The 26,048-nt window shown below is 47.3% G+C and overlaps 1 protein-coding gene across 1 annotated transcript; it reads left to right on the forward strand.

The window, feature by feature from the left end:
- The first annotated feature begins 6,528 nt into the window (after window positions 1-6,528).
- LOC142471100 (extracellular calcium-sensing receptor-like) lies at window positions 6,529-18,310 on the forward strand. The gene is made up of 7 exons (XM_075577896.1): window positions 6,529-6,650; window positions 7,709-8,006; window positions 11,509-11,658; window positions 11,745-12,566; window positions 14,988-15,215; window positions 16,971-17,094; window positions 17,169-18,310. Exons 1-7 carry the CDS (start codon window positions 6,529-6,531, stop codon window positions 18,083-18,085), a joined length of 2,661 nt encoding a protein of 886 aa, XP_075434011.1. The 3' UTR covers window positions 18,086-18,310.
- The last annotated feature ends 7,738 nt before the right edge of the window (window positions 18,311-26,048 follow it).

The raw sequence follows: 26,048 nt of genomic DNA on the forward strand, positions 1-26,048 counted from the left end.
CCTGAAATTGGGCACTATTGCTAAGCCTGCTGTCTATAAGCACTCCTAAATCCTTCTCCATGAAGCATTGACTTCATGTTGCCTCATTTTATTTATACTGTAAATAGCTTGTTTATTCTTGGTTCCCAAATACATTAGGGAAATAACCCCAATACATTAACCCCAATAATCCCAATAAACCTCATCTGCCATTCACCTGCCCGAATTTTCCGTCTAACCAAGACCTTATGGAGATAAACTACATCCTGCTCTAATTTTACCACCTAACGCAATTTAGTGTCATCAGCAAAGAAGTAGACTTTTGAAAGAAGAGGAGATAGTGAGAGGGAGAGAGGGAGGTGGTAAGAGAGAAGGGGAGAGAAAAAGATAGGGAGTAAGAGCAAGGTTGCCATTAGACCAGATCAAACCCTAATAAACCCATTGTTTTCTATTTAATTTAAATGAATCATTCAAAAAGCGACATTGTAACCTGGTGGATTCCTGCTCGCAGAGTGGGGCAGGGAAATCCCGTGCGCACAGCCTGATGCAGCACTGAGGAGGTTAATCCCAAAGCGGGCTAGCTGGATTAATCTCCTCCGATGACCCGCCAAGGGCGTCAAAACCCACAGAGAGCAACTACTGAGATCTCTCCGTCCAGGTAGGTTCTGGACCCTGAACCTTGGACACTGGACCCTGAAACTTGGACCCTGAACCCTGAACCCTGGACCCTGGACCCTGGACCCTGGATTCTGGATCCTGGACCCTGAATCTTGGACACTGCACCCTGGACCATGGACCTTGGACTGCTGTGGAGAGAAACCCTGCACACAGACACAGAACACTACCACAGCCAAAGGTAACTCACCTCCACCTGTGATCTGTTTTTGGGAAGGGGCCTAGCCCTCCAGCCCATAGATAGGCAGTAGGGGTTGGCCAGGTCAGTGCTCCCTATGGGGGATAGGCCTGTCTTGTTTTTTTCCCATTAACCCTGTTTTTGCTAAAACATAAGCTGTGTCTTTCTTGTTTAAACCCACCAGCTAATAAAAGACTATTTTTGATTTCCCCTTAAAAATGTCTCCTTTTCTAAAAAAAAAAACACCTCGGCACACATCTCCTGAGACCGGAGACACACATCTCCTAAGACCGGAGACACACATCTCCTGAGACTGGAGACACACATCTCCTGAGACCGGAGACACACATCTCCTGAGACCGGAGACACACATCTCCTGAGAGCGGAGACACACATCTCCTGAGACCGGAGACACACATCTCCTGAGACCGGAGACACACATCTCCAGAGACCGGAGAAACACATCTCCTGAGACCGGAGAAACACATCTCCTGAGACCGGAGAAACACATCTCCTGAGACCGGAGAAACACATCTCCTGAGACCGGAGAAACACATCTCCTGAGACCGGAGACACACATCTCCTGAGACCGGAAAAACACATCTCCTGAGACCGGAGACACACATCTCCTGAGACCGGAGACACACATCTCCTGAGACCGGAGACACACATCTCCTGAGACCGGAGACACACATCTCCTGAGACCGGAGAAACACATCTCCTGAGACCGGAGAAACACATCTCCTGAGACCGGAGAAACACATCTCCTCAGACCGGAGAAACACATCTCCTGAGACCGGAGAAACACATCTCCTGAGACCGGAGACACACATCTCCTGAGACCGGAGACACACATCTCCTGAGACCGGAGACACACATCTCCTGAGACCGGAGACACACATCTCCTCAGACCGGAGACACACATCTCCTGAGACCGGAAACACACTTCTCCTCAGACCGGAGACCCACATCTCCTGAGACCGGAGACACACATCTCCTGAGACCAGAGACACACATCTCCTGAGACCGAAGACACACATCTCCTGAGACAGAAGACACACATCTCCTGAGACCAGAGACACACATCTCCTGAGACCAGAGACACACATCTCCTGAGACCAGAGACACACATCTCCTGAGATCGTAGACACACATCTCCTGAGATCGTAGACACACATCTCCTGAGATCGTAGACACACATCTCCTGAGACCGTAGACACACATCTCCTGAAACTGGAGACACACATCTCCTGAGACCGGAGACACACATCTCCTGAGACCAGAGACACACATCTCCTGAGACCAGACGTCTTCACACAAATCAGTTTCCCGGGTTTGATCGCACCTACCCCCCCCCCTCCCCCTCCCCCTCCCCCTCCCCAAATTCATTTTGTGATGTAAAATCCACAAACTGATTTGATCCGGTTTTAATCTGCGCGGATTCATCTATATCCGCCATTGGATACAACCCGTGGATGAATTTGTAGGATGAAGAGAAGGGAAGCAGGCACACGGACTTATGCAAAAAGATATTTAATGTGCCACAAAGAAATCCAACGTTTCGGCAGAATATCACTGCCTTTATCAAGGAGAGGGCCCTCTCCTTAAATGTCTTTTTGCATAAGTCCGAGTGCCTGCTTCCCTTATCTTCACTGAATTCCCCTGGGATGTTTGGACCTCAATGGACCCAGTGGACCTCATCCCCTCCAACCTTAAGGGATGACCTCGTGTCCTTTGTACTGCCCTTGAGATGAATAGTTCTTTTGAAAGCTCCTTGTATTGTCCCCGAATATATGTGTACATAGTTCTAAAGAGATGAGCCCATGTCATTTATTAAATTGGTGGTTCTTCTTTGCACTTTTTCTAGTTCCATAATGTATTGTTTATGGAGTGGTGCCTAAAACTGTACTCCATATTTAAGGTGTGGTCGTACTAATTCTTTATACAGTGGCATAATGATGCTTTTGTCCTTTCCATCTATTCCCCATTTAATGAAAGATAAGATCTTATTTGACCTTTCCAGCTACTGCCTGACATTGGGCACTATTGCTAAGCCTGCTGTCTATAAGCACTCCTAAATCCTTCTCCATGAAGCATTGACTTCATGTTGCCTCATTTTATTTATACTGTAAATAGCTTGTTTATTCTTGGTTCCCAAATACATTAGGGAAATAACCCCAATACATTAACCCAAATAACCCCAATAAACCTCATCTGCCATTCACCTGCCCGAATTTTCCATCTAACCAAGACCTTATGGAGATAAACTACACCCTGCTCTAATTTTACCACCTAACACAATTTAGTGTCATCAGCAAAGAAGTAGACTTTTGAAAGAAGAGGAGATAGTGAGAGGGATAGAGGGAGGTGGAAAGAGAGAAGGGGAGAGAAAAAGATAGGGAGTAAGAGCAAGGTTGCCATTAGACCAGATCAGACCCTAATAAACCCATCGTTTTCTATTTCATTTAAATGAATCATTCAAAAAGCGAAATTGTATCCCGGTGGATTCCTGCTCGCAGACTGGGGCAGGGAAATCCCGTGCGCACAGCCTGATGCAGCACTGAGGAGGTTAATCCCAAAGCGGGCTAGCTGGATTAATCTCCTCCGATGACCCGCCAAGGGCGTCAAAACCCACAGAGACCAACTACTGAGATCTCTCCGGCCAGGTAGGTTCTGGACCCTGAACCTTGGACACTGGACCCTGAAATTTGGACCCTGAACCCTGGACTCTGGACCCTGGACTCTGGATCCTGGACCCTGAACCTTGGACCCTGCACCCTGGACCTTGGACTGCTGTGGAGAGAAACCCTGCACACAGACACAGAACACTACCACAGCCAAACGTAACTCACCTCCACCTGTGAACTGTTTTTGGGAAGGGACCTAGCCCTCCAGCCCATAGAAAGGCAGTAGGGGTTGGCCAGGTCAGTGCTCCCTATGGGAGATAGGCCTGTCTTGTTTGTTTTCCGTTAACCCTGTGTTTGCTAAAACATAAGCTGTGTCTTTCTTGTTTAAACCCGCCGGCTAATAAAAGACTATTTTTGATTTCCCCTTAAAAATGTCTCCTGTGCTAACAATAAACACCTCGGCGCACATCTCCTGAGACCAGAGACACACATCTCCTGAGACCAGAGACACACATCTCCAGAGACCGGAGACACACATCTCCTGAGACCAGAGACCTCTGCTGAGCCCGGAGACACATATCTCCTGAGACCGGAGACACACATTTCCTGAGACCGGAGACACACATCTCCTGAGACCGGAGACACACATCTCTTGAAATCGGAGACACACATCTCCTGAGACTGGAGACACACATCTCCTGAGACCAGAGACACACATCTCCTGAGACCGGAGACACACATCTCCTGAGACCAGAGACACACATCTCCAGAGACTGGAGAAACACATCTCCTGAGACTGGAGACACACATCTCCTGAGACTGGAGACACACATCTCCTGAGACCGGAGACACACATCTCCTGAGACCGGAGACACACATCTCCTGAGACTGGAGACACACATCTCCTGAGACCAGAGACACACATCTCCAGAGACCGGAGACACACATCTCCTGAGACCAGAGACACACATCTCCTTAGACCAGAGACACACATCTCCTGAGACCGGAGACACACATCTCCTGAGACTGGAGACACACATCTCCTGAGACCAGAGACACACATCTCCTGAGACCAGAGACACACATCCCCTGAGACTAGAGACACACATCTCCTGAGACCGGAGACACACATTTCCTGAGACCAGAGACACACATCTCCTGAGACCGGAGACACACATCTCCTGAGACCGGAGACACACATCTCCTGAGACCGGAGACACACATCTCCTGAGACCAGACGTTTCCATCCAAATCTGTTTCCCGGGTTTGATCGCACCTTATCCTTCCCCCCCCCCCCACCACCCCTCCCCCTTCCCAAATCCATTTTGTGATGTAAAATCCGCAAACTGATTTGATCCGGTTTTAATCTGCGCGGATTCATCAATATCGTCATTGTATACAACCCGTGGATGTATTTGTAGGATGAAGAGAAGGGAAGGAGGCACTCGGACTTATGCAAAAAGATATTTAATGTGCCACAAAGAAATCCAACGTTTCGGCAGAATATCACTGCCTTTATCAAGGAGAGGGCCCTCAGTGAGATTCTGCCAAAACGTTGGATTTCTTTGTGGCACATTAAATATTTTCTTGCATAAGTCTGTGTGCCTTCTTCCCTTCTCTACACTGAATTCCCTGGGATGTCTGCACCTCCCTGGACCCAGTGCTAAATAACTAAAACAGCAGCAAAACGCGACTCGCCCCTTTTGAGATTGATCCGCTGAAATCCACGGATTAAAGAAACCGTCCGATCAGCCCCAAAAATGTGCCCATCTCTACTGGACATTTCATACTACAATATTCTATATGATGATGTAGAAATCTGTTTATTAACAAAATATAAGCCATGCCACAGCCGTTGTATTTTTACTTAGAAATAATACATGAGTTGGTGCTCACAATAAATTATTAAGGGTTTCCATGGGGGTCCACATTTATTTGTGAAGGGTCAAAGTTGAAAACAACCGGGAAGTTGGAAAATCCCCAAAAATGTCAGCTGTCTTTCAGATTCCATTGACTGCTCCCAAGTGTCCATGCGAAAAGTGTCCCAACATCTGTCTCCCCAAGGCCATTGAGTACCACTCCTACGAAGAGCCATTGGGTGCCACGATAACTGCTACAGTACCAGAGTCTTTTCCACCGTGATCTCCATTTCAACCATGGGGCTTTACTTCTGTTATAAGACTATTCCCATTGTCAGGACCAACAACGACTCTCTAAGTTGCCTTCTCCTTGTGTCTGTTCTTCTGCTTCCTGGGATGTTAGGCGGCTTTCAGCATGGTCCATGCCCTCTGCATCTCCTGCATCTTCGTCATATAATGGTTTCCTCAAATTGCTCACTGCAGACCATAACTGAAAGTATTGCTTCCTCTCATTCCTAGGGCCGTCACACTGAGACTGCTGACATTTGTCCCTCGTGGGATGAGCATGAAAATAGAGAGATGTGTATTTGGGATTAGCACTTATTCCCAGGATGCTGTCATTTCCTTGATAAGATAATTAATGAGAGATGTAATTAATATCTGCATTCCCAGGACATTTACACAACTTATAAAAACTGACTGAGAGAGTCCATCTCCTGTCTGAAACTGATAAACTGTGGGGACACTGTGTGTGTGACTGAGGGAGCCACTCTCCCTTTGTGTGTGACAGTAACAGACTGAGGGAGCCCATATCCTGTGTGTGTGTGACAGTGAAAGACTGAGGGAGCCCCTCTCCCTGTGTGTGTGACACTGACAGACTGAGGGAACCCCTCTTCTGTGTGTGTGACACTGACAGACTAAGGGAGTGCCTCTCCCTGTGTGTGTGACACTGACAGACTGAGGGAGCCCCTCTCCCTGTGTGTGTGACAGTGACAGACTGAGGGTCCCCTCTCCCTGTGTGTGTGACAGTGACAGACTGAGGGACCCCTCTCCCTGTGAGTTAGAGATGAATCACAGACACAGACAGAGCTGCTGTTTATACAGAATTGGAAGATTGCTCCCCGTTATAATGTGGATGTTATACACATTAGCTGTGGAAGTGTGTATGTGCTGGGGGTCAGGGAGAGGATGCAATCTGTCTGGTGGAAATATGAATGAATATCTGAGCGAGGCTGGAGACGTTATTATAGGGGGGACTTTTGCGATTCACGTGGGCAGAAGCTACATCGAAAACCTTTTCACAAGCAAACCTGCAGATCTTATATGTCAGACGTAAGTTTTAATTGAATGTTACTATATGTGTTGCTATCAGAGGGGACACTGTGTGTGTGACACTGACAGGTAAGCCATTGTCTCCTCTGTGTGTGTGTGACAGTGAAAGACTGAGGGAGCCCCCCTCCCATTGAGTGTGACATTGAGTCTGTGTGTGTGACACCCCCTCCCTGTGTATGTGACAGTGACAGACTGAGGGAGTCCCTCTCCCTGTGTGTGTGACACTGACAGACTGAGGGAGTCCCTCTCCGTGTGTTTGTGACACTGACAGACTGAGTGAGGCCCTCTCCTGTGTGTGTGACACTGACAGACTGAGGGAGCCCCTCTCCTTTGTGTGTGACACTGACAGACTGAGGGAGCCCCTCTCCTTGTGTGTGTGACACTGACAGACTGAGAGAGACCCTCTCCCTGTGTGTGTGACACTGACAGACTGAGGGATCCCCTCTCCCTGTGTGTGTGACACTGACAGACTGAGGGATCCCCTCTCCCTGTGTGTGACACTCACAGACTGAGTGAGCCCCTCTACCTGTGTGTGTGACACTGACAGACTGAGGGAGCCACTCTCCCAGTATGTGTGACACTGACAGACTGAGGGAGCCCCTCTCCCTGTGTGTGTGTGACACTGACAGACTGAGGGAGCCCCTCTCCCTGTGTGTGTGTGTGACACTGACAGACTGAGGGAGCCACTCTCCCTGTGTGTGTGTGACACTGAAAGACTGAGAGAGCCCCTCTCCCTGTGTGTGTGACACTGACAGACTGAGGGAGCCCCTCTCCGTGTGTGTGTGTGTGTGTGTGTGTGTGTGTGTGTGTGTGTGTGTGTGTGTGTGTGTGTGTGTGTGTGTGTGTGTGTGCGTGTGCGTGTGCGTGTGTGTGTGTGTGTGTGTGTGTCACACTGACTGTGGTTACTGTGTGAGCATGCGAGTGATATGATAGTCTGAGGGATTGTGCTTGTGTATGAAGCACTCACAGACGGACCCTGGGTGGGTGGGTGTTTCTGCGTGCGTGTGTGTGTGTGTGTGACTCTAACCCACTTTCTATGACATTTCCTCACCCAATAGGTTTGATTTCCAGAATTATCGGGACATGCGAGCGATGACATTTGCTATAGAAGAGATTAACTCAAACCCCGACCTCCTCCCCAACATTTCCCTGGGCTTCCAGATATTTGACACCTGTGTTGCCCTGAGACGGGCAGTAGAGGGGACATTCTGGCTGCTGTCGGGAGGACAAGGACAAGGAAGCATCCCCAATTACCAGTGTCACAAAGGGTCACCTCTAGCAGGTGTGATTGGAGACTCAGGATCCACAAGCTCCATCCTGATGGCCCATATGTTGGGACTGTACAGATACTCACAGGTAAGAGAGCTACGACTGTGTTATAAATAGACTGACATTGTGTTTAGTATAGGTACCTATTAAACTGGTTTAAAAAATTTATTAATCAAAAGATGCCACTAAATTACTCCCTTGTTATTAGACTGAGGATCAAAATGTAGAAATGTCACTAACATATTGCAGAGAATTTGGGAGGAACGCAGGGATTGTGAATTTGTTTCCCATACATGTGAGGCCAATTATTCCTACTGCCTCATTCTCTGTATAGGGAGAATTGCAGGTTCTATGTATTTGTTTTTTATGCATACAGAGCTTCCCAAACCTCACAGGTCTCTTCTTCACATGTACAGAGCTTTCCCAAACCTCACAGGTCTCTTCTTTACATGTACAGAGCTTTCCCAAACCTCACAGGTCTCATCTTCTAACATGTAGAGCTTTTCAAACCTCATTGGGGTCTTGTTTTTTTGTTATTTTTTTTAACTTTTTTATTAGGCAGATATAAAATGTACATACAAGGAACGATATGCATAGCCTAATACAGAACATTTTTGAATTTTTGGGGGGGAAAGGATGGCAAAACCTCTTTCCCGAGGCGGGTGGCCTACCGATAACGGAGAGGCCAAGAAAGAGGGGGGGGTGAGAAAGAGAGAGAAAAGAGTGGGGGTGTGGGGGGAGTGTCTACCCTGGTCGCTGGTGTCCCTTTTGGACGAACTACGTAGAGGTACTGATTATCAAACGCTTCCTTATCCGTATTGCCTTATCTCCTTGTTTCTTCCTTGGTGAGCTTGACTCGTTCTATCTGATTGTCCATGGTTCCCAGATTTTATAGAAAGCTATCGTTTTTAGCTTAAGGTGCGCGGTTAGCTTCTCCATGAGCATTACTTCATTTATCCTGTATTTTAGTTTAGTCATGGAGGGTGGGGACACTTTCTTCCAGGAGGCCGCAACCTCACATCTCGCCGCTGTGAGGATGAAGGAGACCAACTTCCTCACTGGACGGTCAATTTTTTCCATTGGCCTGGCCAATAGGTAGGTCGAGGCTAGTCACCTCTTTTAATAGAATTTGGACCATTTCCCAATACTTCTTAATTTCCGGACATGTCCACCAGATGTGGGCCATGTCACCCTTTTGTCCACAGCCTCTCCAACATAGGTCGGAAGCCAGAGGGTAGATTTGTTTTAGTCTCACTGGAGTGAGGTACCAGTAGAACATTATTTTGTAAATGTTTTCTTTGGTTGTGGTGCATATGGAAGTTCCTGAGGCTACTTCCCAAATGTCTTCCCAGTCCTCTCTGTTGATATCTATATTCAGGTCCGCGGCCCATTTTTGCATGTAGTCATGAGTCGGAGGGTCCGCTGATGTTTCCAATTCTGTATAAATCTTTGATATTAGCCCTTTTTGTTGAGAGCTCTCTCTACATAGTCTCTCGAATTTAGTGAGAGGGGGAAATTCTGGATTCGGGGATATCTTCTGGGCAAAGTGTCTAATTTGGAGATATTTGAATGTGTCCAATTGTGGTATATCATTTTTAGTACGTAAATTTTGGTAGCTCAAGAGTTTCCACAGGCTCAGAATGTCTCCGATCACCCTGATCCCCTTCGATTTAAATTGGTCGTATAATTTGGAAGCGCATCCGGGGGGGAATTTGGGGTTATTAAAAATTGGTGTGAGTTGTGAGCTGGGGGACGTAAGTCTGTACTTAGTCTTGGCTTTAAGCCAGACTTCCCAGGTAGGGCTCATCACTCCCAGTTTGAATTTGTTGAGATGCATATCTCCTCTATCCAGGCTCCATAGGCACGCTTGCAGAGAAGGCATTTTGGCATAGTGTGACTCTATTTTGTGCCAGCATCGTTGTTCAGGGTCAGCGTTCCATACGGCCGCTTGTTTAAGTTGGGCTGCCTGGTAATATTTGGAGATGTCTGGGACACCCATACCTCCCCTCGCTCTAGATGCCAACAGTACCGACCTGGCTACCCTGGGTCTTTTGCCCTGCCAAATGAAATTGAAGAATCTGTTTTGGATGTTCTTTAATTCAGAACCAGGAACGTGGACCGGGAGAGTTTGAAAAAAATATAATAGTCTAGGGAGTATGTTCATCTTTATCGAAATCATTCTTCCGATCCAAGAATTCTGGTAACCTTCCCATTTATCATGGTCTCTCTTGATTTTGCCAAACAGAGCCGGGTAGTTATACTGATATAAGGATTGGTAGTTCTTTGATACATTCACTCCCAAATATTTAATGTATGAAGAACTCCATCTATAACTAAAGTTCAATTTGAGCAATTTCACTTCTGATTCTGAAAGACTCAGGTTAAGGGCATCAGACTTGTCACTATTTATCTTGTATCCAGATATTTTGCCGAAATCTCCTAGTTCCCTTTGAAGGTTAGGAAGGGAAGTTTGGGGTCTGGATAATGACAAGATAATATCGTCCGCAAAAAGCGAGATCTTGTAATTTGTTTTTCCTATTTCTATGCCTTGGATATTTATATTGTTTCATATTTTTGATGGCAGAGGCTCGATAGTGAGTGCAAAGAGGAGGAGGGATAGTGGGCATCCCTGTCTCGTACCATTTTTGATTTGGAATCTTTCGGTGTTCCCACCTGGCAATCTTACGAGGGCCGATGGATTTTGGTATAGGGCGCGGACCCCTGTTAAATAGGATTCGTTAAAGCCAACTTTTTCCATTGTGGTATTGAGAAATAGCCAATCAATTCTATCAAATGCCTTCTCTGCATCTAAGCTCAGAAGCATTGCCTTGGTGCCTGTAAGGTGTACATGATCAATTATATTGATTATTTTGCGGGTATTGTCTGAGGCTTGACGCCCCGAGACAAACCCCACTTGGTCCAGATTTATTAACCTAGGTAGTATTGGATTTAGCCTATTAGCCAGGATCTTGCTATAAAGTTAAAGATCGTTATTCAGGAGGGAAATTGGTCTATAACTCCCACATTGCATAGGGTCTTTCCCTTCCTTATGTATAATAGCAATGTTTGCCAGTGACATTGACGAGGGAATTGGGTTTTTCTCCATGAATGAGTTAAACATATTCAGTAGGTGTGTAGACAGTATGGGTAAAAACTTCTTATAATAGGCATTAGTGAACCCGTCTGGGCCGGGGGCTTTGGAGGTTTTCAGTGTTTTCACCACTGCTGTCAATTCTGCTTTTGAGATTTTGGAGTTAAGGGCGGAGTTTTCTTCGTCTGTTAGCATAGGGCTCTTGTTTACATGTACAGCTCTTTCCAAACCTCACAGGTCTCTTCTTCACATGTACAGAGCTTTCCAAACCTCACAGGTCTCTTCTTCACATGTACAGAGCTTTCCAACCCTCACAGGTCTCTTCTTCTAACATGTAGAGATTTTCAAACCTCACAGGGCTCTTGTTTACATGTATAGAGCTTTCCAAACCTCACAGGTCTCTTCTTCACATGTACAGAGCTTTCCCAACCTCACAGGTCTCTACTTCTAACATATAGAGATTTTCAAACCTCACAGGGCTCTTCTTCCAACATATAGAGCATTCCAATCCTCACAGGTCTCTTCTTCAGGGGTTCAGAACTTTCGAGCTGTCACACCTCTCTCCTTCACATGTACAAACCTTTTCAGAATGCCCGTCTATTCTTCACATGTACAGAGCTTTACAAACCTCACAGGTCTTCTTTAATTGTATCCCCTGGTCAATGATGGAATTGAATGTGTCAAATGTTACTTTGTAGAAGATTTCTTCATTCTCACTTGTAATTTTTCGACAGATCAGTTATTTTTCAACCAGCCCTCTCCTCAGTGACCGGAATATGTTCCCCTCATTCTTCCGGACCATCCCCAGTGATGAGTTTCAGTACAAAGGTCTGGCCCAGCTGGTGTCTCACTTTGGATGGACTTGGGTTGGTCTACTGGCAACAGACAATGACTACGGACAATTTGGGGTCCAGGTGGTCCAGAAGGAAATAATTAAAGTTGGGGCATGCGTGGCTTTTATTGAGAACATCCTGACCCGCCAACCAAACAGAAACGCTCCCCACCTTGCCCGTGTCATCAGGGAATCAACAGCCAAGGCAGTGCTTGTATTGTCTACTTATTCTGACCTTGTGCCAGTGGTGGAAGAGATGGTGAGGCAGAACGTCACAGGGAAAATTTGGGTGGCCAGTGAATCTTGGTCAACCTCCATTCTCCTCTCCAAGGAGAAGTTCCAAAGTGTCTTGGTGGGCACCATCGGTTTTGCCATACATTCTGGGCAAATGCCAGCATTCTCAGAGTACCTAAATGCCCTGCACCCCTCCAAATCCCCAAATGATACATTCATAAGGGAGTTCTGGGAGCAGACTTTCTCTTGTAAGTGGTGGGACCAGAAGAATGTCGATGACTGGACAGGTAACACCAGAATCCCACAATGTACAGGAAGAGAGAAGTTGGGCAGCTCCATGGCTGAAACACATCAGAGAAGCAGTCTCAATGTCTACTCATCAGTTTATGCCTTTGCATGGGCTTTACAAAGCCTGATCCAGTGTAAATCTGGAAGTGGACCATTCCATCATGGTGTCTGTGCCAACATCTCATCGTTTCATCCTTGGCAAGTAAGCCTAAGTATTTCACTTTGTTCCTACATGGGACAAACCCTTTAACACATTAAACATGTCACTGTGATTAGGAAAGATAGTATGGTCCCCGGAACTAAAAAAAACCACAAAATTGTTATTGCTTATGTTAGATCTTATTACAAATAGATTAGTATATCAAACATGTTACAATTTCTCTGTAGAATAACAACTGCATACCATCAACATCTATGCGCAGAACGCACACCAGGTACGAACTTGGAGTCACACCATTCAGTATGAACAATGAAGATCTGGATCCTTGTTTAGGCCATGGGGCATCATGGTATCTACTGTAATCTCCTTAACCAATTAGTTTATTTTTGCAAAAAATGCTCTGACTATCACCTCCGCTAGGAAATTGTTGAACCCCATCGATGACCTGGCTTACATTGTGCCCGGCCTGTGGGAAGTGGTGTATTACCGGAGCTTCTGTATCCTTCCTTCGTATAGCTGGTTTGTGCTGTGGAGTCCGATCTTTGACATGTTGGCTGGTCTCTCCCACATACCTCAGTCCACAGGGGCCCTTAATGAGATATACTACAAATCATGACCTGCGTGTATAGCACTGTTCAATACAGTATTACATTTCTTCCCAGTTTTGAGATGGATAAATTGGTTCCCATCCTGTACATTAGCTACTGCGAAGTTACTACAATGATATGTCCCACATTTAGGAGTGTTGTTGAAGGTTTGATGTGATGATTTTCCTCCCAGTTTTGGTCTGACTAATGAGTCTCTGGTGTTCTCCCCTTTTTTTGTGGTCACTTTGCGTGTGACTGACCTTTAACCCATTAAACACGTCCCGGTCATTAGGTCACTTTGCCCCTACGTTGGACTGACCCTTTAACCCAGCATTTCCCAAATGGTGGGTCGCGACCCGGCACCGGGCCACGGCACCAAAATTGCCGGGTCGCAGCGAGGCTGGCCGCGCGGTGTCTCCCGTCCCCCCAGCTCAAGTTTAAAAAAATGCAGGCGATTCCCCCCGCGGTCCCACGCGCTTGCGCAGGGCAAGCAGGGCCCGCTCCCTTCCTCCCCCCCGCTCCCTTCCTCCCCCCCGCTCCCTTCCTCACCCCCGCTCCCTTCCTCCCCCCCCCGCTTCCTTCCTGGACCCCCACCCACCCACCCAAGTGACCCTGGCCCCCCACCCACCCACCCAAGTGACCCTGGCCCCCACCCACCCACCCAAGTGACCCTGGCCCCCCACCCACACACCCAAGTGTCCCTGGCCCCCCACCCACCCACCTGTCCCTGGCCACCCACCCACCTAAGTGTCCCTGGCCCACACCCCACCCACCAAAGTGTCCCTGGCCCACACCCCACCCAAGTGTCCCTGGCCCACACAAGTGTCCCTGGCCGACACAAGTGTCGGCCACCTCCCACACACCCACCCACCCAAGTGTCCCTGGCCCCCTCCCACACATAAGTGTCCCTGGCCCCCTCCCACACAAACCCAAGTGTCCCTGGCCCCCTCCCACACAAACGCAAGTGTCCCTGGCCCCCAAGTGTCCCTGGCCCCCTCCCACACAAAAGTGTCCCTGGCCCCCTCCCACACAAAGTAGTGTCCCTGGCCCCTTCCCACACACCCACCCACCCACCCTCCCACACTGGCTGTGTGTGTGTGTGTCAGTGGCTGAGTGTGTCAGTGGCTGCGTGTGTGTGTGTGTATCAGTGGCTGTGTGTGTGTGTATCAGAGGCTGTGTGTGTGTGTATCAGTGGCTGTGTGTGTGTATCAGTGGCTGTGTGTGTGTATCAGTGTGTGTGTCAGTGGCTGTGTGTGTATCAGTGGCTTTGTATGTGTGTGTATCAGTGGCTGTGTGTGTGTGTCAGTGGCTGCGTGTGTCAGTGGCTGCGTGTCTGTCAGTGGCTGCGTGTGTGTGTGTGTGTGTATCAGTGGCTCTGTGTGTGTGTATCAGTGGCTGTGTGTGGCTGTGTGTGTGTGTATCAGTGGCTGCGTGTGTGTGTGTGTGTGTGTGTGTGTATCAGTGGCTGTGTGTGTGTATCAGTGGCTGTGTGTGTGTATCAGTGGCTGTGTGTGTGTATCAGTGGCTGTGTGTGTGTGTTTGTGTGTGTGTATCAGTGGCTGCGTGTCTGTCAGTGGCTGCGTGTGTGTGTGTGTGTGTGTGTGTGTGTATCAGTGGCTGTGTGTGTGTGTATCAGTGGCTCTGTGTGTGTGTATCAGTGGCTGTGTGTGTCTGTGCAGGCCCTATAGGCCAGTATAGGCGATAACATTTTTAGTGGGTCACGAAAAAGAAGTTCAAAAATAACCGGGTCACGGAAAAAAAAGTTTGGGAAACCCTGCTTTAACCCATTAAACATGGCCATGTCAATAGGTCACTTTGCCCCTACGTGGGACTGACTCTTTTAGTCACTGGTTAAATGTCTCACATCTTCTTCCAGCTTCTCCATTACATTAAGAGTGTAAACTTTGAGACCAAAGACAAAATCCGGATGTTTTTCGATGCTAAAGGGAACCCCCCAGCCCTCTACGATATAGTGAACTGGCATCTGAGTGCCACAGGCACCTTGGAGCAGGTGAAAGTGGGAAGTTATGACTCAAGCGCCCCCGATGGAAAGATTTTGACAGTAGACAGTGCGGCTATTATTTGGGTCACTGGGGATTCACAGGTATGTCTGAGCAACCCTTATACTATGAACTAATACATGGAGTAGGTTGGATAAATGGCTTTTGAACCCAGGCCACCTTTTTATATCCTCTTACCCAGCTTGCTGATAAAGTAGTGGGAGACAGAGAGATTTATTAAAACCAGAGACATAACATAAAACACAGACAAAGCTCAGTTTTTAGCACATCTAGTGAGACTCATACACGGTACAGTGCCTAAATATATATGTATAAATATCTAATAAGTAAAATGGTCTTTTAGTTTGACATTTTTGGCCAAAATTGTTGTAAGCCCCTGAGCCAACGGCACGGCAGACCACATATCAGGGGTCCCTAACGCTAATATAAATTCTTAATAACCTGTTTAATAACAGGAAGAATGATTTATAGTAAATCTGTCAATATTAGCTGCAAAGTTCTGTCTGACTGAAGCTTTTATTAACCTGTACATTACCAGGAAAAGCACTCTGTATTAGAGATGTCACAGCCAACTAAATGGTCTTTTAGTTTGACATTTTTGGCCAAAATTGTTGTAAGCCCCTGAGCCTAGGCACTGTACCGTGTATGAGTCTCACTAGATGTGCTAAAAACTGAGCTTTGTCTGTGTTTTATGTTATGTCTCTGGTTTTAATGCATATTGCCATGCTCAGTAGCACTCCTCTGACACTCATATGCTTATATATATGTTGTGGGTATTTTGGGGGTTTAATAGGAGCTTGTTATGGAGACAGAGAGATAACAGAGGGAGAGAAACGAGGGAAACAGTGTGAGAGAGAGGTAGAGTGGAGAGAGAGAGAGAAAGAGAGAGGTAGAGTGGAGAGAGAGAGGAAGAGTGGAGAGAGAGGTAGAGTGGAGAGAGAGAGAGAGAGAGAGAGAGAGGTAGAGTGGAGAGAGAGAGGTAGAGTGGAGAGAGAGAGGTAGAGTGGAGAGAGAGTGAGAGAGAGAGAGAGAGAGAGAGAGAGAGAGAGAGAGAGAGAGAAATATAGAACTAAAGTTAGAAAGTGTTTATGTGAGGGGGGAGAGAGAAGAGAAAAAGAAAGAGAGAGGGAGGGAGAAAGTGGTGAGCTCAAAAGAAAGAGAGAGAGATTGTGTGAGTGGGCGTGTGAGAGAATTAATTAGCCCCAAATCCACGCAGCTAACTCAGTGCTGATAACGAAACTTTATTCATATCATTATGGGGTCTCAGGTGGGGTGTTTGTGCGCAGAGGTCTCTCCGCGTGTTGTATAATGTGTGTTCGGGAAGGCATACAAATAAATTGGGATTTAAGCACATTGGTAGATTTTAATTGTTAAATTCTTAACAGAGGCGGTCACATCTATTTAACCGTGTGCCCCAAAGATTCTGCAGCTGAAATGCAGAAGGACCATGGCAAGATCGCAGCTTCACCGCGGCCAAAACTCAGCAGATTAATTGTCCATAAGGATTAATATAGCGGGGGGTCCCTGCTTATTATTTGGGGAACCCCTGCTGTGGTAAATCTTATGGGAAATAACTAAACCCCAACCCCCCCCCCCCCCCCAGCCCCCCCAAAGGGCTGCACTTGAGCTGCGGTCCATCTGCAGCAAGTTCAGGAGGCAGGGTGGAGATTCATCTGACATCTGTAGGTTGAAAGTCAATGATAACTCATGAAATCCGTGATCAGATTTTTTATTATTGAATATGTGTTATTGTGCCCCACCCTAAACCAGATTTACAGACCTTTGAACTTATTCAATATCCAGAGCAGATCACCAAAACTCCATTGAATCTCCCATAGGTTCCTCTCTCGGTCTGTAGCCCAAGCTGTCCCTCTGGGTTTAGAAAGATGGCCATACCAGGACAAGCTGCCTGTTGTTTTGAGTGCGTCCCATGTCCCCAAGGAGAGATTTCCAACCAAACAGGTAAGAAGGTCACATGTGTTTTGGGAAAAGTCCTCTAATTAATGACAAAAGTTGACATCAGTGTCCCCTTCCAGATGCTGTGGAGTGTCATAGATGTTCTTGGGACATGTGGCCCAGTCTTCAACATGACAGGTGCCTCCCAAAGGCCATACAGTTCCTCTCCTACAAAGAACCGCTCGGTATCAACATAGCAGTGGTTTCCTTTTCCTCTTCCATGATCCCAATTGGAATTCTGGGAGTTTTCATCTACCACAAGAAAACGCCCATTGTCCGGGCCAACAACTGGTTCCTCAGTTGTCTACTCCTGGTGTCCCTGTCCCTCTGCTTTCTCTGCTCTTTGGCTTTCATCGGCTATCCGCATCCTAAGAAGTGTCTTCTGCGACAGGTGGCATTCGGCATCGTCTTTGCCCTCTGTATCTCCTGTGTCTTGGCCAAAACCATTACAGTTGTAATCGCCTTCAAGGCCACCAAGCTAGGCAGCGGATTAAGAAAATGGACAGGGACAAAGGTGTCCTATTTTGTCATCGGACTGAGCGTTCTCATTCAGCTGTGTGTGTGTGTGACATGGTTGTCCCTTTCCCCTCCCTTCCAAGAATACGATATCCAAACCCAACCCGGGGTAATCATCTTTGGTTGTAACAAGGGCTCTCCCACTGCCTTCTGGTGCATGCTGGGATATCTTGGCTTCCTTGCCAGTGTCAGCTTCATCGTTGCTTTCCTGGTCAGGCGGCTCCCTGACAGCTTCAACGAAGCCAAATTCATCACCTTCAGCATGCTGGCCTTCCTCAGTGTCTGGGTGTCCTATATCCCGGCCTCCCTCAGCGCACACGGCAAGCACACCGTGGCCATGGAGATCTTTGCCATCCTGTCTTCCAGTTGGGCCATAGTGGTCTGCATCTTCGTGCCCAAATGCTTCATCATCCTCTTCAGACCCCAGCTGAACACAAAGAAGCATCTGCTAAGCAGCCATGCCAGTGGTGGCAAGGAATAGGCTTTTTATCCATGGTTATTCCTGGGGTCCAACATTAAATGGAGGTAGCAGATGGAGAGAGAATAAGGCTTAGAGGATGCCTCTTCACTCAGTTCTGAACTACAGCCACATCTCCTATTCCTGTGTATACACAGCTGTCACTGCACCTCCATCCTTCTCTGCAGCCTCCTCTGCTATTCCTGTGTACACACAGCTCTGTCACTGCACCTCCATCCTTCTCTGCAGCCATCCTCGCCTATTCCTGCATACACACAGCTCTGTTACTGCACCTCCATGCTTCTCTGCAGCCTCCTCTGCTATTCCTGTGTACACACAGCTCTGTCACTGCACCTCCATCCTTCTCTGCAGCCATCCTCGACTATTCCTGTGTACACACAGCTCTGTCACTGCACCTCCAAACTTCTCTGCAGCTTCCTCTGCTATTCTTGTATACACACAGTTCTGCCACTACACCTCCATCCTTCTCTGCAGTCTCTACTGCTATTCCTGTACTGACCTATACAAACAATTGTAAGAATTGTATCATGTTTGTATACATGACAATATAAAAGACATAGGGGTTTGTGTGTACGTGTGTGTGTGTGTGTGTGTGTGTGTGTGTGTGCGTGCATGCGTGCGTGCGTGCGTTCGTGCGTGCGTGTGTGTGTGTGTGTGTGCGTGTGGTGTGCTCAAAAATACAATGTGAAGTGTTAAAAAGTGTTTGGAAGTGTACAAACCACTTGAAACAAAATAAATAAAAAGTGTCAACAAAACCACATGGTTTTGTGAGAATGAATTCCAGGAACTTCCCCTGAATGGGAGAGAGTTGCAGCGAATTCCAGGAACTTCCCCTGTATGGGAGAAAGTTGCAGTGAATTCCAGGAACTTCCCCTGAATGGGAGAGAGTTGCTGTGAATTCCAGGATCTTCCCCTGTATGGTTGAGAGTTGCAGCGAATTCCAGGAACTCCCCCTGTATGGGAGAGAGTTGCAGCGAATTCCAGGAACTTCCCCTGTATGGGAGAGAGTTGCAGCGAATTCCAGGAACTCCCCCTGTATGGGAGAGAGTTTTGCTGCTGATCAAGTTTATGACTCAAACGTCAGAAACTAGGAAATGGAAAGAAAGAGAAAAGCTCAAACTCTCATAGTGCAGTATCAAAATAATAATAATAATAATAATAATAATAGCATGTTTTTGTGTAGCGCAGCTAGTCAAAAACAATGTAGTGTTTCAGAAAGAGGTAATCTATGGCCTGGCATGTACAACATGAACATTCAACAATATAGGCAAAATGATATGAAGACCGTCAGGGATCTCCAGTGTAACCAGACCTTCGCATGGACAACCAGTTGGGCTGGTTGGTATACGTAGTCGACAGCACAGACGCTGCAGCAGTATGGACATCCACTCCGGAAGGAATAGCCTCCTATCCTGGTCCAAGGAGCACACGCCCACACGCTCCACTCGACCAGGTGAGTGTGGATAGAGAACCACCTGGACCGGAACGGGACACTGCCTGGAGTGCTGGCGGGTGACGTCACCCCCCAGATACAGCCAAGACACACGGGAAATCTCAAGAAAGGTTGGATTAGTAAATCCGGTAGTGAGCCTTCAACCCCATGCAGGAGGTGTATAGTATCAGCCATGGAGCAACCCATATGCTTCGTTACGGAGGTGTGTTTTAAGAAAGGTTATAAAGGTGGAGAGAGAGGTTGCCAGTCGGATATTGAAGGGAATGACATTCCGGAAGTGTGGGGCAGTGAGTGGGAAAGATTTTAGATGGGAAGAAGGCGTTAGATACAAAAAGGGTAGAGAGAAGACAACCCTGAGCAGAACGCAAGAGTCGGGATGGTGCATAGCGAGAAATAAGGGCTGAGATATAAGGAGGGGTAGAACAGTGTATAGTGAGATGTAAGGAGGGGCAGAAGAGTGTAAAACCTTTAAAAAGAAGAGGAGAATTTTGTAAATAATACAGAATTTGATAGGAAGCCAGGAGAGGGATTTCAGCATGACAGACACTGAGATAGATTTAGGAAAGAGTAAAGAGATTCAAGCAGTAGTGTTTAGGATAGATTGTACACAAGGATATCAGCTAAATGACGAAATAAGAATATGTGGTTAATAGTAATGAGAGTTGAGATTACTAAGGGCTTTACATGTGTATCATTAATAAGAATCATTATTATAAAGCCTTGTTTATGCTTCCTAATTCTTACTTTAGTATATTGTCCTTTTGGCATAACCAAAATGCTGAGAGTGATCAGAAGGACTGGCCAAACTTAGAAAAAACAAAGGCAGGGGTGTGGGAATAAGTTCCAGGGGTGTGTGAATAAGTTCCAGGGGGGTGGGAATAAGTTCCTATAATAATCACTCTTCTGTAGTTATACCTAGTACCCTTACTACAGGATACAAAGGCAGGGGGTGTAATTCTGTGTGAGAATAAGTTCCTATAATAATCATTCTTCTGTAGTTATACCTAGTACTCTCACTAGAGGGTACAAAGGCAGGGGGTGTAATTCTGTGTGAGAATAAGTTCCTATAATAATCATTCTTCTGTAGTTATACCTAGTACTCTCACTACAGGATACAAAGGCAGTGGGTGTAATTCTGTGTGAGAATAAATTCCTATAATAATCAGCCTTCTGTAGTTATACCTAGTACCCTCACTACAGGATACAAAGGCAGGGGGTGTAATTCTGTGTGAGAATAAGTTCCTATAATAATCATTCTTCTGTAGTTATACCTAGTACTCTCACTACAGGATACAAAGGCAGGGGGTGTAATTCTGTGTGAGAATAAGTTCCTATAATAATCAGCCTTCTGTGGTTATACCTAGTACCCTCACTACAGGATACAAAGGCAGGGGGTGTAATTCTGTGTGAGAATAAGTTCCTATAATAATCATTCTTCTGTAGTTATACCTAGTACCCTCACTACAGGATACAAAGGCAGGGGGTGTAATTCTGTGTGAGAATAAGTTCCTATAATAATCAGCCTTCTGTGGTTATACCCAGTTACACATTACAGGATACTAAAGCAAAATTACCTGTGAAAGGTTGGAATAATTTTAGCATACACATTTCTAAGTTAACCCAAGGGTTTTAATACTCACAACGATAATGTGTAATATAACGTAATTAAATAAAGTTTGAACTCAACCTCTCAGTATAACAGGTTCTGTTTAATCAGAAAATGAAATAAATGTTTCCATTACTAGCACAGTTCTAATATAACTGAACAGGCTTTAAGTAATAATAATAGTCACAGAAATTAGCAGAGCAGCCGGTAGGACATATGTACCGGATCTAGTAGCTTCCCAGGAGCACTACAGAGTAGGGCCCCAAGGCTGGGCAAATCCAAGATGGATGTCGCCTCCAATACTTCAGGGACTGGGAGGTTATCCTGGAAATAGGGCATAGGTACAGGATTTAATGGCTTCCCAGGTGCACTAAAGGTCCAGACCACAGGGCCGGGCAAATTGACATCTGAGCCAACATCCATCTTGAATTTGCCTTGCCCTGTGGTCCTGAGATTTAGTGCACCTTGGAAGCCACTAGATCTGTGGATCTGTCTGAATATCCAGGAAGTGACATCATCTTGTCCTAAGCTAGCACGGCCATCCTGCTTCCTGGAAAATCCTGCCCTTACTCCCCTGACAGGAAATCAGCCTCTATTTGGCTCTCATTGCTAGCAGCTGCCTCTGGCCTTAAATAGCAGGCAGTTGTTCCTAGTCTTTGCTCATGCAAAGTACTGGATACCCTGTCCTGTCTGAGCTCTCTCTTGCCTTTGTTTTGCCTGTCTGTCTTGACCATGGAACTGACGCTTACCACCCTTTGCCTGCCGCCCGCCTCGACCTCGGAACCAGACCTGATTACCCCTGCATCCCAGTACTCTGATCCCAGGCCAAGGTCGGTGTATTACTCCCTACCTCTGCCCTGCGGGTCCGTATCCTGTTTTGCAGTTTGCAACGTTACACCGTGTGAGGATTTTCTGGCTCTGATATTGTTCTGAAAAGAAAATTACTTGTCCAAGAGATTGATTCGGGTTGTCGATTTCTGCCACAAGTGCGCACATGAATAATACCAACACCACTTTGGTATAAGTTAATGCAATTTATTGGTTACTTAGCTTCGAGTATAAATCAGTATTTTATGGCACTCAGGATATAGCTCACGATGTCAACCCCCCATGGGACCCCCCCCCCACCATGGGACCCCCCCCCCCCCACCATCGGTTAAGATTTAATGCCTGGTAAATATATTCCTGTGATCACACACGCAGCTGAGTACACCTCCAGCCTCAACCACAATCGAAGGTTTGGCACATTTCTGTGCTGGACAAACCTATCAGGGAAACACAGTCAAGCAGCCAGCCAACAGCCAGCAAGAGAGGCGAGGGGCAGTCCAGATAAAACTAGCACTTCTTATAACCAGCATATTGCATGTTACAGTGCAAAAGCAACTTCATTTAAGCATATCTGTAAGAGACCAAAGTCAACCCATCATGCACCAAGGCCATCAGAAACATAACAACCCCCCATTCTCAATACAGATATTATTGGTTGGGGTGTCTCTTGAACAGTATCTTGCTATTCGCCTTCTGGCTACCAAACTGGGGAGCAGACTGAGGACGTGGACCAGCCCTAAGGTGTCCTACATGTTCATTGTCTCTGCTCCCTATTACAATTCCTCTGGTGCATCTCATGGCTAAGATTCTCCACTCCCTTCCAAGAAAACAACATCAAAACCCAAGCTGGGTTAATAATTGTTGAGTGTAATGAGGGTTCTGCCACCGCCTTCTGATGCATGCTGGGTTCTCTCAGCCTCTAGGCCACCATCAGCTTCATCTTGGCCTTCCTGGCCAGGCAGCTCACATGCCAAGTTCATCACCTTCAGCATGCTGGCCTTCCTCAGTGTCTGGGTATCCTTTATCCCGGCCTCCCTCAGTGCCCGGGGCAAGTACACCGTGGCCATGGAGGTCTTCGCCATCCTGTCCTCCAGCTGTGCTCCTGGTGGTCTGCATGTTTGCGCCCAAATGTTTCATCATATTGTTCCGACCCGACATGAACTCAAGAGAACGTCTCATGGGAAAAGACGTACGTCGTAACTAAGTCGGAGTTAGAAAATACAAACCACGTTCATTAATAAATATTTACTGGTCAGGTTTGGTTTAATGTATATTTATTGATTTCATGGTTTTTACTAAGAAAATAATATGTTAAAAAGTAACATTTTGATTAAGTGGTTGCAGAAAAAATGTTTTTTTTTTGTGGAGCAAACTTGTTACATGTATTCCCACCTATCCTCATTATCCATGTATCTCCTCGCTATAACGCCTCTGACTTCTCCATATAACATCTCCCTATAACTTCTCCTAGTGCCCCATAAAACTGTTCCCTAGAACGCCTCCTATTTCTCCATACAGTATATAAATACTCCAATTGCCCCATATAACTGATTCCCATAACTATTCTTATCTGTACATATAATGGTTCTCCAAATCTCTCACTGCCAAAGCAGGACACAATATATTGTTTCCTCTCATTGCTAGGGCCGTCACACTGACACTGCTGTCATGTGTCCCTCGTGGGAATGGATGAGCATGAAAATAGAGACATGTACATTTGGGATTAGCGCTGATTCCCAGGATGCTGTCATTTCCCTGATAAGATAATTGAGGAGAGCTGGTGTAATTAATATCTGCATTCCCTGGACATCTACACAACTTATAAAAACTGACCCAGAGAGTCCATCTCCTGTGTGTGTGACACTGACAGACTGAGGGCACACTGTGTGTGACACAGATTGAAAGAGCCCCACTACTTTGTGTGTGACACTGACAGACTGAGGGAATACAGTGTGTGTGACACTGTCTGACGATAGAAGCCAAACTCCTGTGTGTGTCACAATGACAGACCAATATAGCCTTTCATTCTATATATGTAAAACTGATAGACTGGGGGAGCCCCTCTCCTGTGTGTGTGTGACACTGACAGACTGAGGGAGCCTCTCTCCCTCTGTGTGTGACAGTGACAGACTGAGGGAGCCCCTCTCCCTATGTGTGTGACAGTGACAGACTGAGGGAGCCCCTCACCCTGTGTGTGTGTGACACAGACAGACTGAGGGAACCCCTCTCCCTGTGTGTGTGACACTGACAGACTGAGGGAGACCCTCTCCTGTGTGTGTGACACTGACAGACAGAGGGAGCCTCTCTCCCTGTGTGTGTGACACTGACAGACTGAGGGAGCCTCTCTCCCTGTGTGTGTGTGACACTGACAGACTGAGGATCCCCTCTCCCTGTGTGTGTGTGTGTGACAGGGACAGACTGAGGGAGCCCCTCTCCCTGTGTGTGTGACAGTGACAGACTGAGGGAGCCCTCTCTCTGTGTGTGTGTGACAGTGACAGACTGAGGGTCCCCTCTCCCTGTGTGTGTGTGAAAGTGACAGACTGAGGGAGCCCCTCTCCTGTGTGTGTGACAGTTACAGACTGAGGGTCCCCTCTCCCCGTGTGTGTGACAGTGACAGACTGAGGGTCCCCTCTCCCTGTGTGTGTGACAGTGACAGACTGAGGGTCCCCTCTCCTGAGTGTGTGACAGTGACAGACTGAGGGTCCCCTCTCCTGTGTGTGTGAAAGTGACAGACTGAGGGTCCCCTCTCCCTGTGTGTGTGACAGTGACAGACTGAGGGAGCCCCTTTCCCTGTGTGTGTGACACTGACAGACTGAGGGTCCCCTCTCCCTGTGTGTGTGACAGTGACAGACTGAGGGTCCCCTCTCCCTGTGAGTTAGAGATGAATCACAGACACAGACAGAGCTGCTGTTTATACAGAATTGGAAGATTGCTCCCCGTTATAATGTGGGGGTTACACACATTATCTGTGGAAGTGTGTATGTGCTGGGGGTCAGGGCGAGGATGCAATTTGTCTGGTGGAAACATTAATGAATATCTGAGCGAGGCTGGAGACGTTATTATAGGGGGGACTTTTCCAATACATGTGGGCGTAAGCTACAGCGAAAACCTTTTCACAAGCAAACCTGCAGATCTTATATGTCAGACGTAAGTTTTATTTGAATGTTACTATCTTTGTTGTTTTCAGAGGGGATGGCGTGCGTGCGTGCGTGTGTGCGTGTGTGTGTGTGTGTGTTTGTGTGACACTGACAGACTGAGGGAGCCCCTCTCCCTGTGTGTGTGTGTGACACTGACAGACTGAGAGAGCCCCTCTGTGCATGTGTGTGCATGTGTGTGTGCGCGTGTGTGCGTGTGTGTTTGTGTGTGTGTGTGTGACACCTTCAGACTGAGGGAGCATCATTCCTTTGTGTGACACTGACAGACTGAGGGAGCCCCTCTCCCTGTGTGTGTGTGACACTGACAGACTGAGTGAACGTGTGTGTGTGTGTGTGTGTGTGTGTGTGTGTGTGTGTGTGTGTGTGTGTGTGTGTGTGTGTGTGTGTGTGTGTGTGTGTGTGTGTGTGTGTGTGTGTGTACTGAGGGAGCCCCTCTCCCTGTGTGTGAAGGTGACAGACTGCGGGAGCCCCTCTCCCTGTGTGTGTGACAGTGACAGACAGAGGGAGCCCCTCTCCCTGTGTGTGTGACAGTGACAGACTGAGGGAGCCCCTCTCCCTGTGTGTGTGACAGTGACAGACTGAGGGAGCCCCTCTCCCTGTGTGTGTGACACTGACAGACTGACGGAGCCCCTCTCCCTCTGTGTGTGTGACACTGACAGACTGAGGGAGCCCCTCTCCCTGTGTGTGTGTGACAGTGACAGACTAAGGGAGCCCCTCTCCCTGTGTGTGTGTGACAGTGACAGACTGAGGGAGTCCCTCTCCTGTGTGTGTGACAGTGACAGGCTGAGGGAGCCCCTCTCCCTGTGTTTGTGACAGTGACAGACTGAGGGAGCCCCTCTCCCTGTGTTTGTGACAGTGACAGACTGAGGGTCCCTTCTCCCTGTAAGTGTGACAGTGACAGACTGAGGGTCCCCTCTCCCTGTG

Source organism: Ascaphus truei, chromosome 20 (assembly GCF_040206685.1).
Source record: "Ascaphus truei isolate aAscTru1 chromosome 20, aAscTru1.hap1, whole genome shotgun sequence".
NCBI classification, from domain to species: Eukaryota; Metazoa; Chordata; class Amphibia; order Anura; family Ascaphidae; genus Ascaphus; species Ascaphus truei.